The sequence below is a fragment of the Muscardinus avellanarius genome (assembly GCF_963383645.1).
Source record: "Muscardinus avellanarius genome assembly, chromosome: 11".
NCBI lineage: Eukaryota > Metazoa > Chordata > Mammalia > Rodentia > Gliridae > Muscardinus > Muscardinus avellanarius.
The window spans coordinates 99,285,178-99,304,503 of NC_137797.1; the positions used below are offsets into that span (position 1 = coordinate 99,285,178).

At 55.3% G+C, this 19,326-nt stretch overlaps 2 protein-coding genes across 3 annotated transcripts in view; both read left to right on the forward strand.

The window, feature by feature from the left end:
- NCAPD2 (non-SMC condensin I complex subunit D2) overlaps positions 1-12,177 on the forward strand; it is a gene marked incomplete at both ends in the record, with an annotated part of 32,784 nt that extends 20,607 nt beyond the window's left edge. For both annotated transcript variants that reach the window (XM_080706320.1, XM_080706319.1), the window contains 18 exons: positions 7-246; positions 1,248-1,422; positions 1,634-1,718; positions 5,512-5,645; positions 5,942-6,074; positions 6,162-6,246; positions 6,324-6,491; positions 6,689-6,861; positions 8,180-8,291; positions 8,365-8,488; positions 8,566-8,721; positions 9,055-9,232; positions 9,318-9,412; positions 9,931-10,011; positions 10,152-10,335; positions 11,284-11,413; positions 11,493-11,648; positions 12,086-12,177. In XM_080706320.1, the coding sequence (XP_080562446.1) occupies positions 7-246; positions 1,248-1,422; positions 1,634-1,718; positions 5,512-5,645; positions 5,942-6,074; positions 6,162-6,246; positions 6,324-6,491; positions 6,689-6,861; positions 8,180-8,291; positions 8,365-8,488; positions 8,566-8,721; positions 9,055-9,232; positions 9,318-9,412; positions 9,931-10,011; positions 10,152-10,335; positions 11,284-11,413; positions 11,493-11,648; positions 12,086-12,177 (2,501 nt within the window). The remainder of the gene's footprint in view (positions 1-6; positions 247-1,247; positions 1,423-1,633; positions 1,719-5,511; positions 5,646-5,941; positions 6,075-6,161; positions 6,247-6,323; positions 6,492-6,688; positions 6,862-8,179; positions 8,292-8,364; positions 8,489-8,565; positions 8,722-9,054; positions 9,233-9,317; positions 9,413-9,930; positions 10,012-10,151; positions 10,336-11,283; positions 11,414-11,492; positions 11,649-12,085) is intronic.
- A 5,213-nt stretch (positions 12,178-17,390) lies between these two features.
- On the forward strand, positions 17,391-19,326 carry GAPDH (glyceraldehyde-3-phosphate dehydrogenase; the record flags this gene model as incomplete). Its single annotated transcript, XM_080704970.1, has 9 exons — positions 17,391-17,404; positions 17,507-17,606; positions 17,681-17,787; positions 17,938-18,028; positions 18,108-18,223; positions 18,305-18,617; positions 18,704-18,787; positions 18,868-18,965; positions 19,072-19,326. The coding sequence occupies 9 exons, from the start codon at positions 17,391-17,393 to the stop codon at positions 19,139-19,141; spliced, it is 993 nt and encodes a 330-aa protein (XP_080561096.1). The 3' UTR covers positions 19,142-19,326.

The window sequence follows — 19,326 nt, forward strand, 5'->3', positions numbered from 1 at the left end:
GTCCAGGCCCAGCATCTTCCTCACAGAAGAACAATGCCCAAGAGTCCGATGAGAACTCAGATCCAGGACGCAGTGGCCGCAAAGGCACCAGCAGGGTGTCGGAGCCTGTGGGACCCGAGGAGGACGACGAGCTGGTGAAGCAAGAGATGCTGGTGCAGTATCTGCAGGACGCCTCCAGCTTTTCCCGGAAGATTACAGAGGCTATTAGCATCATCAGCAAGATGATGTATGAAAACACCACGACAGGTAAGCCAGAGTCTTGCCCAGTAAGGACTGGGCTAGGGTTAGAAAACCCAGGCCCAGCCAGATGTGGTGGCACACGATTGTAATCCCAGCATTTGGGAGGCCGAGACAGGAGGATCCCTGTTTGTGGACAGCCTCAGCTACTTAGTGAGGCCCTTTGCAATTCAGTGAGATCCTGTTTCAAAATAAAAAGAGTTAAAAATGGGGCCTGGGAGCTGGGCGTGGTGGCACACACTTGTAATCCCAGCATTCAGGAGGTTGAGACCAGAGCATCGCGGTTCATGGACAGCCTCAGCTACTTAATGAGGCCCTCCGCAACCTAGTAAGACTCTGTTTTAAAATAAAGAATAGAGCCGGGCGTGGTGGCGCACGCTTTTAATCCCCGCACCTGGGAGGCTGAGACAGGAGGATCGCACAGGTTCAAAGCCTGCCTCAGCTACTTAGTGAGGCTCTCAGCAACTTAGTGAGACCCTGTTTCCAAATAAAGTATAAAATAAGTCTGGGAGTATAGCCCGGAGGTAGAAAGCCTCTGGGTTCCACCCCAGTACCACCAAAAAGAAAGAGAGAGAGAGAGAGAGAGAGAGAGAGAGAGAGAGAGAGAGAGAGAGAGAAAGAATAAAAAATAGGGCGGGGCATGTAGCTCGGAGGTAGAATGCCCCTGGGTTCCATCCCCAGTACCACACAAAGAAAAAGAGAGAAGGGTTCTATCTTAAGCCAGGTGTGGTCATGTACACCTGAAATCCCAATACATGGAAGGCTGAGAAAGGAGGATCACAGATTCAAACAAAGCCAGTCTAGCAATTTAGTGAGGCCCTCAGCACCTTAGTAAGACCTGTTTCAAAACCAAAAAGTAAAATAAAATAAAATAGAGCTGAGATGTAGTTCAGAGGTAGTCTATCCCTAGATTCAATCCCCAGTACCACGAAAAAGGTAGAGGGGCACCGTCTTTAAGTATTGGGGAGTTTTGCAAAGCCAATGGGTGACACTCGTGTCTGTCCTCTCAGTGGTGCAGGAGGTGATTGAATTCTTTGTGATGGTGTTCCAATTTGGGGTACCCCAGGCCCTGTTTGGGGTGCGCCGCATGCTGCCGCTCATCTGGTCTAAGGAGCCTGGTGTCCGGGAAGCGGTACTTAATGCCTACCGCCAACTCTACCTCAACCCCAAAGGGGACTCAGCCAGGTATGTGGGGTTCTTTTGTCTTTGCTGACTTTTCTGAGGTCTTAGGATTTTCCTCGTCTCTTCAAGGAAGGGGGCGTCCTTCCAGAGGAGTTCCAAAGCCATAGGCATTAGGGCTCAGGGTGGAGCTGCGTTTGAGTGAAGCCTCTCCTATGCCTCATTTAACCAAATCCAGCTTACCAGTCTTGTAAAGCCCACTGATCTCTGTCCACAGAGCCAAGGCCCAGGCATTGATTCAGAATCTCTCTCTGTTGTTAATGGATGCCTCAGCTGGGACCCTTCAGTGCCTTGAAGAAATTGTAAGTCTTCTTGGTTTTTCTTTATTCGTTCAACAAGGATTACAATTATGTACCGTATGCTCAGCAATTTACTCAGCCGCCCCACAAAGGATAAGACTCTGCTCTCACATCCAACTTTAAAGGAATCCATAGTCTACTTGGTAGCCAAACACACCGATATCTTTGTTCCGTTTAGTTTTATTTATTTATTTATGTTGCAGAACTGGGGATTGAACCCAGGGGCATTCTACCTCCAAGCTACAACCCCCAGCCCTATTTTTTATTATTATTTTTCTGAAACAGGAGCTCACTGAGTTGCAGAGGACCTCACTAAGCTAAAGCTGGACGACAGACCTGGGATCCTCCTGTCTCAGCCTCCCAAGTATTAGGATTACAAGTGTGCATCACCATACCCAGCCACAAATATTTTTAGAACAATGCAGCAGGCAGCTGATTAGGTGCTAAAATCAGTAACATAATAATTATAAAAATAGCAATAAGCCAGGTGTGGTAGTTCAGGCTTGGAGGCTGACATAGGAGGATGACAGGTTTAGCCCAGCCTCAGCAACTTCACAAGACCCTGTGTCCGAATGAAAAATAAAATAGGGCTGAGGTAGAATGCTCCTGGGTTCAATCCTCAGTACAGTCAAGCAATTAATCAATAAGTCTAGTAATAATATAACAACACACTTTTATCATATTAATATATGCTGAATACAGCTGGGCGTGGTGGCGCACGCTTGTAATCCCCGCGCTTGGGAGGCTGAGACAGGAGGATGGCACAGGTTCGAAGCCAGCCTCAGCTACTTAGTGAGGCTCTCGGCAACTTAGTGAGACCCTGTTTCCAAATAAAATATAAAGTAGGTCTGGGAGTAGAGCACGGAGGTAGAAAGCCTCTGGGTTCCACCCCCGGTACCACACACACAAAAAAAAAAATGCTGAATACTGTGTGTGGGGGGGTACTGGGGTTCCTGGAAGCTCTTCTACCTCTGGGCTACACTACCAGACCTATTTTATACTTTTTTATTTTTGGAAACAGGGTCTCTTAGCCAGCGTGGCTGGCTTCGAACCTGCGCAATCCTCCTGTCTCTGCCTCCCAAGCACGGGGATTACAAGCCTGCGCCACCACACCCGGCTCATAATTTTTGAAACAGGGTCTCACTGAGTTACAAAGGGCCTTGCTAAGTAGCTGAGGCTGGCTTTGAACCTGCAGTATCCTCCTGTCTAGGATTACAAGAGTGTGCCACCACACCCAGCTTTGAACAGTATTCTTAGTCTTTACTAGTGTTAACTTCTGTCTTCAACAACTGAAGTAGTTTACTCTGTGTTTTACAGCGAGAACTCTGTGAGGCTCAGCAAGTGGTTAAAGCAGTTGTCTAGTAACAGCCAGTTAGTGACATAGGCCCATAAACTCCAGAAAACAGCTGGGTGTGGTGGCACACACCCGAAATCCCAGTAGCTTGAGAGGTTGATGCAGGAGGATTGTAAATTCGAGGTCACCCCCAGCTGGGTATGGTGGCACATGCTTGTAAAACTTGGGAGGCTGAGACAGCACAGCCAGCCTTGGCTGCTTAGTGAGACCCTGTTTCAAAATGAATAATAAAAAATAGGACTGGGCCGGGCGTGGTGGCGCACACTTGTAATCTCAGCATTCGGGAGGCTGAGACCAGAGGATCGCAGTTGGTGGACAGCCTCAGCTACTTAGTGAGGCCTTCTGCAACTCAGTGAAACCCTGTTTCAAAATAAAGAATAAAAAATTGGGCAGGGGATGTAGCTCGGAGGTCACATGCCTCTGGGTTCCATCCCCAGACCTGCAAAAAAAAAAAAAAAAAATAGGACTGGGGGGTATAACTTGGAGGTAGAATGCCCCTCGGTTCAATCCCCAGTACCAAAAAATCAAAAAGTTCAGCCTCAACAACTTAGTGGACCGTGTCTCAAAATGAAAAAATAGAAAGGGCTGTAGATGTATTCATTGGTGAGCACTCCTCCGTTCAGCCCTTGGTGCTGGGAAGAGAAAGACAGACAGAAGCCAGGGAGCACACTCGCCTTCCTGTGCTGTAGCGAAGCGTGGGATGAATAAGAAGTTTTGCTGTAGGACAGCTGAGGAACGCTCCGTAAAGCTGGCGGGACTTGCACCTTTTTGAAAGGTGAGTAGGAGCTGGAGAGAGACGGGAGAGCGTGTGCGAGAAAAAGCCCGTGTTGCAGAATGAGGAAGGTTGTGTTCTAGCCCAAAACTGTTACCTGGGAAAGGAAGCAAAGTTGGATCGTAGTTTACAACTAAATTGTGAAGGTCCCTAATGCCATCCAGAGTCTAGGACGCTGGCGTTGCGGGGCCGACACCCGCACTGTGGGGCTGCAGGTCCCCTTGGAGCACTTGCGCCGTGGTGCTGGCCGCCGGCTTCCGCTGGGAGGAGCACTGCTGCTGCCGCGCTGCCTCCTGCTCTGATGGGAAGGCCTGGACCCATGCTGACAGCTGGCCTGCGAGGCTCCCAGGCTGGCTGCGGGTCGGGAGCCACTGCAGTAGGCAGAGGAGGCTGACGCGGAGATGAAGAGCAGGGCTCGTGGGAGGAGCCAGGCTCCAGGAGGCTTTCCCGCATCCACGCTGGCTAGAGAGGGCTGGGGCAGGGCAGGAGGGTTACCAGAGGGGCCATCAGGGTGCGATAGCAAGGGCAGGACTGGTCTAGAGAATAGGTACAGGAAGACGATTTTTTTATAGAGACTGAAGAGGTTTATTTAAGAAAGTAGGAAGTAGACAACCAAGGGAGAGTGCTGGCCACCCCAAGAAGTGAGAGGGGTATCAGGAGACGTTTTTTGCTTTTCAGTACTAGGGTACTAGGAGAGGCATTTTACCTCCAAGTTAGTACCCCAGCCCTATTTTTAATCTCTATCTTGAAACAGGATGTCACTAAGTTGCGGAAGGCCTAAGTAGCTGAGGCTGGTGTGAACCTGTGATCCTCCTGTCTCAGCCTCCCGGGTACTGGGATTATAAGCATGCAACTCCACGCCCAGCTGAGGAGACTATGTGTGTGTGTCTCTGTGTGTGTGTGTATACACACACACACACACACACACACACACACACATATATTTGTGGTACTGGGGGTGGAACACAGGAGCATTCTACCTCTGAGCAACACCATAGCCCTATCTTTTATTATTTTATTGGAAAACAGAATCTCACCAAGTTACTGAGAGCCTCACTAAGTTGCTGGGGCTGGCTGTGAACCTGCGATCCTTGTCTCAGCTTCCCAAGTACCGGGATTATACGCATGTACCAACACTCCTGGCTTGAGAAAATTTTTAAAGGAAAGATGGTTAGGACTAAGTGGCTATTCATAAAAAGTTAGGAGAAGCCAGGCACGGTGGCACACACTTGGGAGGCTGAGACAGGAAGGCCATAGGTTCAAGAACAGCCTCAGCAATTTGTAAGACTCTTGTAACCTAGTGAGAGGAGACCTGTTTCAAAATAAAATAAAAAATAGGTTTGGGGGTGTAGCTCAGAGGTAGACTACCCCTCAGTTCAGTCCCCAATTCCACCCACATACACATAAACACAAATAATAATAATAATAATAATAATTAATAATAATGTGTAGCTTTGAAGGCCTAAGAGAATAGTAGAGAATGGAAATGGAAGTACCTCCCCAAGCTCCTACGTCACATTTTGAGCCTCTTCTCTTTCTATTCTGAAGGACTGCTTCTACCCGCTCTGGGCTCTCGGTTGTCTTCTACCCACTCTGGGCTCTCGGTTGTCTGCAGAGAAGTAGACCAAGGGGAATTGCTTTGTGCCTCAGCTCTTTTCCTTTCTCCTCAGCTCTGTGAGTTTGTGCGGAAGGATGAGTTGAAACCCGCAGTGACCCAGCTGCTGTGGGAGCGGGCCACAGAGAAGGCGCCCTGCCCGGCCCTGGAGCGCTGCTCCGCTGTGATGCTTCTGGGCATGATGGCACGGTGAGGCGGGCCCGGCAGGCGGGAGTGGGGGGTGCTGACGAGGCTCCTTCTCCTTCGGGGGGCCCAGCTGAGTCCTGCTGGGAGCTGGCTACCTACGTGAAGAGAGTGTCCGGCCCCCCTGCCTAGGAGCAGGAGATTCACTAGAGCAGGAGGCCCCCGGGGCTGGCCCCGCGTCAGCCTTGCTGGAGTGTTTCAGGGCTCCGGAAACCCCATGTCCCATGTATACGTGCCCCTGGGGTGTTGATACCCAGAGTCCTGTCCAGGACTGCGTTTGACTCTGACTTTCCTTCCCCCAGAGGAAAGCCAGAGATCGTGGGAAGCAACTTGGACACGCTGGTTAGCATAGGAATGAGTGAGAAGTTTCCGCAGGACTACAGGCTGGCCCAGCAGGTGTGCCACGCCATCGCCAACATCTCTGATAGGAGGAAGGTATGTGGAGCGGCTGTGCCCGAACTGAGGAGAGAAGAGCTCCTCTCGGCCCCTCCACACACGCGTGTGCTCTCGTCTTGTCTACAGCCTTCTCTGGGCAAACGCCACCCTCCCTTCCGGCTGTCTCAAGAACACAGGTTGTTTGAACGGCTTCGGGAGATGGTCACCAAAGGTTAGTTCTCCGAAAAGGCTTTGGGTAGAACCGAGCTCTCGGCTGCAGTCAACAGCTAACTCCTCCCTCCTGTATAGGCTTCGCCCACCCAGACCCACTGTGGATCCCATTCAAAGAGGCGGCCGTGACCCTCACTTACCAACTGGCAGAGGGCCCCGAGGTGATCTGTGCCCAGATGTTGCAGGACTGTGCAAAGCAGGCCCTGGAGAAGCTGGAGGAGAAGAGCACCAGCCAGGAGGAGCCCAGTAAGTGGGCGGAGGGCAGCTGGCCTCTGCTGGGTCCCCCGCAGGCGGGCACTTTGCACAGCCCCTTGGCGCACGCTCCCTCTGTCCAAGCTGGAGTTGGGCCAGGCAGCGCCAGCGTCCCTGGCTGCCGTCTCTCACTGCTTCACTGGTTCAGTAAGTTTGAGGGCCTTACCGTGCTGTTCCTCCTGGCTCTCCAGAGGAGGCCGTCCCAGTGCTGCCCACCTTTCTGCTGATGAACCTCCTCTCACTGGCTGGGGATGTGGCCCTGCAGCAGCTGGTACATCTGGAGCAGGCAGTGAGCGGAGAGCTGTGTCGGCGCCGCGTCCTTCGGGAAGAACAGGAGCACAAGACCAAAAGCCCCAAGGGAAAGGTGAGCGTCCTGCGCCCTTCCCAGCGTATTTCACAACCTCCGGCCAGAGCGCCACCTTCCGGAATCACTGCCTCTCTAGAAAATGAAGACTCTCTCTCTCTTTGTTGCTGCTGCCCTGGGAATGATTAGTGTAAACAAAGATGGGACAGTGTGTCTGTGCTCACCAGGAAGGAGAGCTGTAGGTAAATACAGACTGCAGAGTTAGAACGGACACGCACCCACCCTCCCATCAACCTTCACTGCTGGCCTGGCCCCTGGTGGGCCCCTCTCCTAGAGGCCACTGTCCTGCAGACAGACAGATAAGGCCTAGGGCCTCACCGCACTGGGCTGAGGTTTGACCCTGCGGCCTGGAGCCCACTCTCTCGCATGATCCATTACGGCTTCTATGAGGATGAATGAAGAAATGTAGAAATAGCCGGGCACAGTGCACACACTTGTCATCCCAGCATTCGGGAGGCTGAGACCGGAGGATCGCAGTTCATAGACAGCCTCAGCTACTTACTGAGGCCTCTGCAACTCAGTGAGACCCTGTTTCAAAATAGAGAATAAAAGCCGGGCGTGGTGGCGCACGCTTGTAATCCCCGCGCTTGGGAGGCAGAGACAGGAGGATCGCGCAGGTTCGAAGCCAGCCGTGCTGGCGTAAGAGACCCTGTTTCAAAAATATAAAATAGGTCTGGGAGTGTAGCCCGGAGGAAGGAGGGCTTCCAGGAACCCCAGTACCCCAGTACCACCAAAAAAAAAAAAAAATAGAGAATAAAAAATAGGGCAGGGGTATAGCTCAGAGCTCGAATGCTCCTGGGTTCCAACCCCAGACCTGGAGGTTGGAAAAAAAAAAAGAAGTGTAGAAACCTGGTTTGGTAGCTTATAAACAAATATAGAGGACCTAGTTATTTCCCTGTTAAATCTAGAAATTCTCTCTCTCTCTCTCTCTCTCTCTCTCTCTCTCTCTTTCTCTTTTTGGTACTGGGGATGGAACCCAGGGACTTTCTACCTTCTGTCTAAACTCCCAGACCTATTTTTTATATTTTTATTTGGAAACTGTTTCACTGAGTTGCTGAGAGCCTAAGTAGCTGAGACTGGCTTCGAGTAGTTGAGACCTGCGCCATCCTCCTGTCTCCACCTCCCAAGTCCTGGGATTACAGGTGTGCGCCACCACGCCCGGCAGAATTCTTTCTCTTGACAAACACATTTGGCCATTCTGCGAATGGGTTTGTAAGACTCCGCCTCTCCTCAGATCTGTGTGTGCGGACTGAAGTGTTAGGATGGACTCGAGCGTCTTGCCGCTCATCACTGTGGTCCCTGGCTTCTTTCCCTTTAGAACACAAGCTCCGAGACCACCATGGACGAGGAGCTGGGATTGGTTGGAGCCACTGCTGACGACACTGAGGCAGAACTGATCCGCAACATCTGTGAGATGGAGCTGCTGGATGGTAAGAACGGTTGCTAGGCGACCTCCCCAACTGAGGTGTACCCATCACAGACGTAGAGTTGTTCTTCCAACAGGCCAACAGCTGCTGGCTGCCTTCGTCCCCCTCTTGCTTAAAGTCTGCAATAGCCCCGGCCTCTACGGCCACCCAGACCTCTCTGCGGCTGCTTCGCTTGCGCTTGGCAAGTTCTGCATGATCAGGTAGGACCTGAGTTGGCAGCGCCTCGTGGAGGAAGGGGATGATACAGCTTCCCTGATGATCCTTTCCTTGCCCCCAGCGCCACTTTCTGTGATTCCCAGCTTCGTCTTCTGTTCACCATGCTAGAAAAGTCTTCACTCCCTGTTGTCCGGTCTAACCTCATGGTTGCCGTTGGGGATCTGGCCATCCGCTTCCCCAACCTGGTGGACCCCTGGACGCCTCATCTGTATGCTCGGTAAGAGACGCCTCTTGCTCCAGCAGTCCCGACTGCCCTGGGAGTCTGTGGTCAGTGCGTGTCCTGAGACTCTACTTTCAAGGTCTACTTGATACTTGACCTGTAGAGCCCCAGGCCCAGCGTGACCCTATGGGACTGATCTTTAGACTAATGCTTTGGCTATAAGCTTTTTCTGTTTCCCCAACTCCAACTTTTAACTCCAGACAGCGTTCTGACTGCTTCTAGAATGGTGTACTATGGAGTAACAAGTCCCTGCAGAGGTCCTTTCCTACCACGTTAAGGGTGTTTCCCAGAAGTCCTGATGACCCCAATAACTTGAGATTTCGTTCCTAGCCTCCGGGACCCAGCTAAGCAGGTGCGGAGGACGGCGGGGCTGGTGATGACCCACCTGATCCTGAAGGACATGGTGAAGGTGAAGGGGCAGGTGAGCGAGATGGCCGTGCTGCTCATCGACCCCGAGCCTCAGATTGCTGCCCTGGCGAAGAACTTCTTCAACGAGCTTTCCCACAAGGTGAGAGGCAGCGCGGCAGCTCGGGTCCTGCGGCAGGAGTGTGTCGGTCACCTCATCTCTTCAGCATGACTCTTTCTCTTTACAGGGCAACGCAGTTTATAATCTCCTTCCAGATATCATCAGCCGCCTGTCGGACCCCGAGGGTGGGGTGGAGGAAGAGCCTTTCCACACCATCATGAGGTACAGTCCCCGGGCTCGGGGCACGTTTTTCACATAGGGCACAGGCTTAGGAATCAGACAAATCTATATTTGAATTCCAGCTCTGATTTGCTTGCTTACTTATTTACGGTGCTGGGGTAGGCCAGGCCTCACGCATGCCCAGCAAGCCTCTGCTACTGAGCCGCACCGCGGCCCCGGCTCTGCACTCTTTGTCTGTCTGTCCTTCAGCAGCGACTTGACCTCTCTGCGCTACTTCCTCATCTGGGAAGTGAGGCTTCTGCTTTGGGAGCATTAAATGAGATGCTGTTCCCAACATGGTGGTAGTGCTCACAAAATGGCAGCTGTTCTGTTAATTTCCATTAACAGTAAAAGTTGCTGGTGGGCGGGCTCTTCTGCTGGGGGAGGCAGTTGGGGGCCATGGCTGAGAACATCCTTCTAAGAGGCAAGGATGGAGGAGGCTGAGGCTTGGGGGTCCAGGGTAGGGTCAGCGCATGCGGCCAGGCATCCCTTACCAACTACATGCTCACCCCTCCTTGCAGGCAGCTCCTCTCTTACATCACCAAGGACAAGCAGACCGAGAGCCTGGTGGAGAAGCTGTGCCAGCGCTTCCGCACAGCCCGGTACCTGCCTTTCCCGAGAGCTGCGTGCTGAGGGCCCGGGTTGGGGGGGGGGCGTTCCCAGTGGCACCCCTGGGACCAGGGGAGAACCCTGGGAAGGATGGACCTCCAGCTGTTCCTCACAAAGCTCTTCCCCTCTGCAGAACCGAGCGACAGTACAGAGACCTGGCCTACTGTGTGTCGCAGCTGCCCCTCACCGAGCGAGGCCTCTGCAAGATGCTGGACAATTTTGACTGCTTTGGAGATAAGCTGGCAGATGAGTCCATCTTTAGTGCTCTTCTGTCGGTTGTGGGCAGGCTGCGCCGCGGGGCCAAGCCCGAGGGCAAGGTAGGCAGCCCTGGGCGCTGTCCGGGGCCCCTGTTCTGAGGCGCTTGCATTTTGCTTCCTTATCTAGCTTGACTACATCCATTACCAGAGTGACCAGAACCCAGACCTTTGTGTCTCCGGCTCCTGTTTTTTTTTTTGTATGTGGTACGGGGATTAAACCCAGGGACAGTCTACCTCTGAGCTGCACCTTCAGCCCTATTTTATTTTATTTTAAAATGGGGTCCAGACCAGGCGTGGTGGCGCACGCTTGTAATCCCAGCGCTTGGGAGGCTGAGACAGGAGGATCGCACGGGTTCGAAGCCAGCCTCAGCTACTTAGTGAGGCTCTCAGCAACTTAGTGAGACCCTGTTTCCAAATAAAGTCTAAAATAGGTTTGGGAGTATAGCCTGGAGGTAGAAAGCCCCTGGGTTCCACCCTCAGTACCACCAAAAAATAATAATAGTAATAATAAAAATATGGTCTAGTCTTTTTTTTTAGAGCAGTTCAAAGCAAAACTGAATAGTAAGTACAGGGGCAGAGCTCCCTGTCCCCACACACAGCGCCCTCCCCACTGTCAGCTTCCTACGCTGGAGTGGCAGTTCATTATAATCGAGTCGTGGATGACACGACTGGGAGCCGCGCTGACAGATGGCCACTCGGGGTCCCTAGTTTACTTTAGGGCTCACTAAGTACCGTGACATGAACCCACCTAATGGGATCATGCAGAGTCTGCACTATCCCTTTCCTGGGCCACGCCTGCCCTCCCTCCGCCCCTGGAACTAATCTCTTTCTGCCTCCATCATTTCGTCTTTTCCAGAATGTCCTACAGTTGGGATCAAATAGTGTGGAGCCTTTGCAGACTGGCTTCTTCCGCTTAGCAGCAAACACTTAGGGTGCTTCCAGGTCTTTCCTTCCGGTCATGCAGTAACAGTGTCTCCAGGCCGCTCTTGATAGCTTTTTTCTCTCCAGGCTGTAATAGACGAATTTGAGCAGAAGCTTCGGGCCTGTCACACCAGAGGACTGGATGGAATAGAGGAGCTTGAGCTGGCTGGCCAAGGAGGCGGCCAGAGAGCCTCGTCGGCCCGGAAGCCACCCACTGGTAAGGAGGCCGCCCGCTGCGGGGCCACGAGCAGCTGGAGCCCTGGCGTTTTCCTTACCATGTCTCCTGCCTTTTCTAGCCTCTCGGCAGCAACCTCTGGCTTCTGCAGCCTCAGACAGTGACTTCGTCACACCTAAGCCTAGCAGAGCTGCCCGGCGACTTGCAAACACTCACCTGCGCAGCTCCAAGAGGAAACCTAAGGTTGTCTTCTCAAGTGACGAGTCCAGCGAGGACGGTATGATGCCCCCTCCGGGAAGGGGCTTTTGACCAGGACCCTGCTGCGGCACCACGGGTGTGCTTTCTCTCTGCCCTGCTGCCTGGGGTGTCTTCACCACCATGCCGTTTGGGTTTATTTCTATGATGTGGTGTGGTGTGGGGGACTGTCCCACTTGTTCTTTGAGATCTCATTTTCACCATCTTTGTGACACCAGCTTTTTTTTTTTTTTTTTTTGGCAGTACTGGGTATGGAACCCAGGGGCATTATACCTTTCAGCTACACCCTCAGCCCTATTTTTTATTCTTTATTTTGAAATAGGTCTCACTAAGTTGCTGGAGATGGCCATAAGCTGTGATACTCCTGTCTCAGCCTCCCAAAGGCTGGGATTTATAAGCGTGGGCCATCACACCCAGTTCTGACTCTAGCTTTTCTTATTCTTCTAATTCTTTGAATAGAGCTTTCAGCAGAGATGACAGAAGATGAGACACCCAAGAAAACGACCCCCATCCGCAGAGCGTCCCGTGCTGCTCGCAGGCACAGGTCCTAGGAAGCAGCGTGCCTGTCCTACCCCTGCTGAGCAGGGAATGTCTTGTGGGATGACTTCGAATCTTACTCCCTTCCTTCCCCCTGTAAAATATTTGCTTGCCTTTCTCTTATTTTTAATACATAAGTGATCTTTTAATTGTAAGGCGTTTCTCTTAAACTAGTCTGTCTGAATTGTCAGTCTCCTTGTTTTCTAATAAATAAATGTTTTTACATACTTTTAGACGTTCTGTTCTAAGCGTGTCTTTGTTTCATCTTTCACATTAGCCCACATTCAGACAACCAATAGGGAAGACGCGCCCCGGGGTCCCTACCGTCCCCGGTCTCAGGCGCGCGGCGTGCTCCCTTACCACCCTGCACACGTGGCAGGTGCCCTGCATGGGAGCACTGTGCCATTTCTAGACTCCAGATCAGTTCTTCTCAGCCTGGGGTGACTTTGCTCCCCAGAGGACATTTGACAATGCCAGGAGACTTGTGTCACAGCCTGGGGGAGGGGTGCTGCGAACATCTAGTGAGTGAAAGCCAGGGATATTACTAAATGTCCTGCGTGCTCAGGACAGCCACAACACAAAATTTTACCTAGGATTGTCAGCAGTGCTGAGGTTGAGAAACCCTGCTGCAGCCTCGGGTTGGTGTCCTCCAGGCGCCGACAAGTGTCCTCCACTCCTATCCCTGAAGACTGGCGGCTCTCTAGGAACCAAGGTGTGTACCAGGGGTTCCTTATTCACTGCACCTGCAAGAGCCCCTCAGAGGCAAGCCATCTGTGCACGGCTCGCCTGCTCACCCCCTCCAGCTCCCCAAGTCATCTTCAGTCTCTGCTGAGTCACCTGGAGCAGCAGGCAGGAGCCTGTCGCCATGGCCACCTGCTGTCTCTGCTGTCATGACAACAGTACACTGCAGCAGTAGCTCCCAGGCTCTGAGCTGTGGGGAGAGGACAGTGATGGGAAACAAGCACAAGGCCAGGGCAAGAGGGTAGCTCAGAACCAGAACGAGCCTGGGTTAGGACAGGAGCTGGAGGGGCTCCAAGGCAGTGTGTTGGTGGGGGGGGGGGGGCTCCTGGCTGATCCTCTATAGGAAGCAGAAGCTGAGCTGAGTTTCCTCAGAGCTGCGATGGCTGCTTCCACCCCCACTCCACACCCTTTGCCAACCTGTGCCCACACTGGGCCTGCTCTTGCTATTCATGAAAAGCCTGGGCGCTGGCCACGCAGATGGCTGCCAGACAAGGACACAGCGTTGGCTCTGGGGCCCCAGGGAGGGAGGGCCATCCCAGAAAGGCCAGGAGCTGGGGCTGGTCTTGGGGTGCAGCACAATGTGCCCATGCCTTTTAAGCAAAGGTTATCACCAGGCCGGCTATACTTAGCCACAGGCTTTCCAGCTAGAAGGGCAGGGGGCTGGTCTCAAGTTACGCTAGCGCAGCAAAGTGCCCAGGATCCCCCTGCCCTGCACCTGCTGGGCGGCACCCACCCCACCGTAACCCTTTCCAAGCCTCATTCCTTCCAACCCAGCCTTCCCCTGCTGCTCACTAACGGGCCAGCCCTGGCCCTTCTCCAGCGGGAGAATGGATGCCTACCTCCCTCCTTCCCTCAGTGGTAAGGGGCTGGGAACCTGACCCACAGCGAGCCTGAGACCTCCCACTTTTACCCTCTTCTGGATCGCCCAGCCCCCAGCACAGCACGGGGCAGTCACTTTTTACAGGGAGTCCTTGGCTCCGGGCTTTGCCGCACGTCCCAGACGGGGGAGGAACTTCCGCCCGCATGTCCTGCCCCAGGCTGCAGTGGGTGAAAGGAGCCCTGTCTCCCAGCCTGGGCGGCGCAGCCCTCAGGTTCCCAGGAGCGACTCTGTGGGAAGCCGCCGGTCTCCTCCAGCCCAGCCCCCAGCCTGGGGAGAGCAGCTGCCGCAGACAGGGACGAGTTTGTCCGCCCCAATTATCTCCTTTCCAGACTGCCCGGTCTCCCGGCTGCAGGACATCGTGACCTTCTGTGCAGGACCTCCCCCTCCGGCCTCCTCCCGGGCCTCCTTCCTCTGCAGGGCCCCACTGCCCAGTGTCCAGCACAAGTCCCCGGCCTAGGGAAGGGGGGTGAGAAGTGGGGGCTGGGAAGAGCCCGCCAGAGGCTAACGCGCCACCCCTCAGCCTATCCTTCAGCTGGTCCCGTGTTACCGAAGGGCCTCGAGGAGATGATCCTCAATTTTTTTTCTTTTCTTTGCGGTACCGGGGATGGAACCCAGGGGCATTCTACCTCCGAGCTACACCCCAGCCCCATTTTTTATTCTTCATTTTGAAACAGGGTCTCAGTGAATTGAAAAGGGCCTCACTAAGTAGCTGAGGCTGTCCCGAACTGTGATTCTCCTGTCTCAGCCTCCCGAATGCTGGGATTACAGCGTGCACCTCCACAACGGGCTAGGATGATCCTCAGTTTTCCCGCCTCGCAGCCTTTGAAAGGAAAGGGGAGGGGGCAGCGGGGAGCCGTCGGGGGCTCGGCTCCATTCCCCAGCCCACCAGTTTCCAAGATGCTCCCATTTCACCCCTGCAACAACTTTAATGGCCCGGCTCCTGGATGCCCCCGGCGCGCGCCGGGACCCGCGTTCTGGGGCCCGTGGTCCCTCGGCCCGCTCAGCGCGGTCCCGGGAGCCCTGGCCGCTCCCCTCCCCCTCCCCGCCCGGAGCCCACACGTTTGGTGCGTGCTCATCGCTAGACCCGGGCGGGCCCGGGGGGAGGGGGCCAACGCGAGCGGGCCCGGCTATTCGCGTCTTTACGGGCGCACGTAGCTCAGGCCTCCGGCGCCCTTGGGCTGTGACTGGGCGGGCGCGCGGGGGCGGGGCCCGCGTCAGCACGCCCCCCCGCCCGCGCCTATAAAAGGGGCCGGCGGCCTCGGCCGGCGCCCTCTGCTCCTCCTGCCGACGGACAGCGCCGCTCCCCGTGCAGTGCCAGGTGAGGGCGCGGGGCGCGGGCCCGGGGGCGCGGGGCGCGGGCCCGGGGGCGCGGGCCCGGGGGTGCGGGCGGCGGCGCCGCAGTGCGGGCTGAGGACGTGAGCGGGCGCGCCGCGGACATGGTGGCCTGGGGGAGGGGCGGGCCGGGCCCCGCACTGACGCCCTCCTTCCTTCCTCCCTCGCCCCGCAGCCGCGTCCCGGAGACACCATGGTGAAGGTCGGAGTGAACGGGTGAGCGAGGCGCGGCCGAGGGCGGGATGGCGCCGCGGCCGGCCCGGCGTGGGCAGGCGGGGTGCGCGCCTCCAAGGAGAGCTCAAGGTCGGCGCGGCCCGGGGCGCGCACCCCGAGGACCCTGCAGCCGAGCGCGCGGGGACGCGCGGCCCGCGCCCGGCGCCCCCCGGCCCGGCTGGGGCGGGGGCTCCTTTCTTCCCTTTCGCGCCCTCGGGTCACGTGCCCGGCCCCTCCCCCCGGCCCCGGGCTCGCCCCCGGGATGCGCGGCCCGGGCACCTGCAGCCCCGGGGGGCGGCCGCGCGCCCGCCATGTTGCAACGGGGAAGGAAATGAATGAACCACCGTTAGGAAACCAGCCCTGGCCCTTCTGCCCAGCCCCCCTGCTGATGACTAAGCCTCCGCTCCCGCTCAGCAGGGTGGAGTCCCCTTTATTATCCGGCAAGCCAGGTGAGGCAAGGCTTTCCCGGTTCTAGGCTCTCACAGGAGCTCAGATCCCGGCTTTCTGACCGTGCCCACCCTGGTCCAGCCCCCAAGCCTGACTCCCCGCAGGCGGGATGCTTTTTCTAGATGATTCTAAGGCGAATAAAGAAGCAGGCTTATGCAGGTCCAGTTGTGTCCTCCCGGCAAGGTGTGGTAGCTGGGGCTCAGTGCCAGGCCAGGGGGAGCTGAGTCATGGTGGCTAGAAAACAGAATTTACACCACAAAATGGCTCCAGCGGCGGCAGCCCCTTCCCTAAAGCCAGCCCGCCTCTCAGTCCCTTTCTTCCTGTTGTAGCCTGTGGCTGACCCGGCCCTAGAGGCCAGGCTGTAAAGGTCACTGGGGGAATTAGATGTCGGGGGAAGCCTTGTGAATCCTGCCCTTCTCCCCATTCCATCTTCCAGAAACCAGATCTCCCCACTCGAGCCTGGCGTGAGGTTAAATATAGCGGGGTGACCTTTCTGAGCCAGCGGGGGCCTGGGCTTCTTCTCTCCTCCGCTCCCTTCCCCCACTCGCATCTGTTGCTCCTGATTTGAGCTGGGAAGGACAGGTAGTTTAGCAAATGAGAGCCCTGGGATTAGGGGGTTGGAATGCAGCCGCAGGCCTTCTCAATCACTGTCCCTTTTGGAGGAGGGACCTGGAGGGGGGGTGGGCATATTAACCCTGTCCAGTTAGCTGCCTGACCTTTACTCCTGCCCTTTGAGCCTGGTGATGCTGAGTGTACAAGTCCTGTCTGCCCCAGAAGGGTGTAGCCTGAAGCTGGGCCAGGCAGGAATAAGCCTGCCCAGGGCTTGGATGGATGGTGGGGATGATAAATGTGGAGTGCCAGGTTTGTGCCCAGGGGTAGCAGTGTGGTCCACACTAATGCTTCTAGAAGGATCTGAGGCTGCAAGGGGGTTGGGCAAGCCTTGGAGCCTAGTTAACCTCTTGGACAGGAAAGGCGCCTTCTTTTTATGGCCAGGTTGTCGAACCAGGCCAGCTCGAGCAGGGGCTCAAGGAAGATAAAAATTCGACCTCTTGGAACTTTCTGGGGCTTGGGGAAATCCCATACAGTTGGTCCTCTGTATCTGAGAGTTCTGCATCCACAGATTCGGCCTCTTTTTTTTTTTTCTCTCTCTCCAAAAAATAAAACTTGAATTTCCTGCCTACCAAGTACTACACTGAATCCACCTAAGTGAAGCGAAATGTGGGCATTGTTCGGATCCAGGGATGGTTCAGGGTGTACAGGAGCGGGGCGTGGTGGCACACACATACCTGTACTCACACACGGGAGGCTGAGACAGGATCACAGGTTAGAGGCCAGCTTTAGCAACTTAGTGAGGCCCTGTTTCATTGTAATCCCAGCATTTTGGGGGGCCTAAGACAGGAGAATCACAGGTTCAAGGACAGCCTCAGCTACTAAAAGCCTTTGCAACTCAGACCTGTTTCAAAATGAAGAATAAAAAAGTAGGGCTGGTGTATAGCTTGAAGGTAGAATGCCCTTGGGTTTCATACCCTGTGCTGCAAAAATAAATTATTAAATAATAAAAAGCTGGGAGTATAGCTCAGAACAAACACCCTTGGATTCTACAGGAAGGTAAGCATGGTCATACACAGGTACTTCCATATAAGGAAGTTGCACTTGCTGGGCTTTCTGCCCTGCGTCTGAGCTTTAGAATTCCCCAAGCCCCTCCTCACACTTTCTCTTTTGCCGCTCAGATTTGGCCGTATCGGGCGCCTGGTCTGCAGGGCTGCTTTCAACTCTGGCAAAGTGGATATTGTCGCCATCAATGACCCCTTCATTGACCTCAACTACATGGTGAGCGTTGCCCCTGCGGGTGGGGGTGGTAGAGCGCCATCTGAAGGCTGAGTCAATGCCCGCCTTCTCCCCAGGTCTACATGTTCCAGTACGACTCCACCCACGGCAAGTTCAAGGGCACCGTCAAGGCCGAGAACGGGAAGCTTGTCATCAATGGAAAGCCCATCTCCATCTTCCAGGAGTAAGTGCGGACAGCCAAACAGGAGGGTTTTCTGGTTTGGGGCGGTGCCTGCGATGGGGGACTGCTTTGGAGAGGTGACTGGGGTGGGTTTGCCCGCCTTGGAAACATGGTTCCTCCTGTTCCTGAACTTGGTCCTACATCCCTTCCTAGGCGAGATCCCGCCAACATCAAGTGGGGCGAGGCTGGTGCCGAATACGTTGTGGAGTCCACTGGTGTCTTCACCACCATGGAGAAGGCCGGGGTGAGTGGCCGTGGGGCTTGGGATGAGGGAGTCGACCCTCACCAGAACCCCTGTGGGTGACCAGCCCGTCCTGCTGCAGGCTCACTTGAAGGGCGGCGCCAAGAGGGTCATCATCTCGGCCCCCTCTGCTGATGCCCCCATGTTTGTGATGGGTGTGAACCATGAGAAGTACGACAACTCCCTCAAGATTGTCAGGTGAGTGGCCGCCTGCAGCGGGCCATGGGCTGGCGGGCCTCGGCTGGACCCGCCATCCCTAACTCGCCTCCTGCTTTCCAGTAATGCCTCCTGCACCACCAACTGCTTGGCCCCCCTGGCCAAGGTCATCCATGACAACTTTGGCATCGTGGAGGGACTCATGACCACCGTCCACGCGATCACTGCCACTCAGAAGACCGTGGACGGCCCCTCTGGGAAGCTGTGGCGTGACGGCCGTGGGGCCGCCCAGAACATCATCCCTGCGTCCACCGGCGCCGCCAAGGCCGTGGGCAAGGTCATCCCCGAGCTGAATGGGAAGCTCACCGGCATGGCCTTCCGTGTGCCCACCCCCAATGTGTCCGTTGTGGACCTCACCTGCCGCCTGGAGAAAGCTGTGAGTCAGGAGCCGGGGGAGGGGGTGTCTGCCTCTGAGTCTGCCATGGGCTCAAGCTTGACTGTCCCGTCTTTTTACCTTTTTAGGCCAAGTATGACGACATCAAGAAGGTGGTGAAGCAGGCGTCCGAAGGCCCCCTCAAGGGCATTCTGGGCTATACTGAGGACCAGGTACTACCAGGATGGCCAGTGTAGGTCCCCCGAGAGCCTGTTGAACAGGGCTCCCAAACTTAGCTCTTCTTCCTCCCTAGGTGGTCTCCTGCGACTTTAACAGCGACTCCCACTCTTCCACCTTTGACGCCGGGGCTGGCATTGCCCTCAACGACCACTTCGTCAAGCTCATTTCCTGGTATGCCGCTGGGGTGGAGGGGACAGGGTAAAAGGTGCCTTGGTGTCTGGCGCCCTCTGGTGTCTGGCTCTGGAAACGGCCCCTCATGGCTCTGACCATCTTCCAGGTATGACAATGAATTCGGCTACAGCAACAGGGTGGTGGACCTCATGGTCCACATGGCCTCCAAGGAGTAAGAGCCCTGAACCGCCGGCCCCAGCAAGAACACGAGAGGAAGAGAGCGAGGCCCCCTCAGCTGCTGGGGAGCCCCCACCCCAACTCAGTCCCCAACACACTGAGAATCTCCCCTCCCAGTTTCCATCCCAGACCCCCTGAAAAAGGGGAGGGGCCTAGGGCGCCCTAGTGTCAAATGTACCATCAA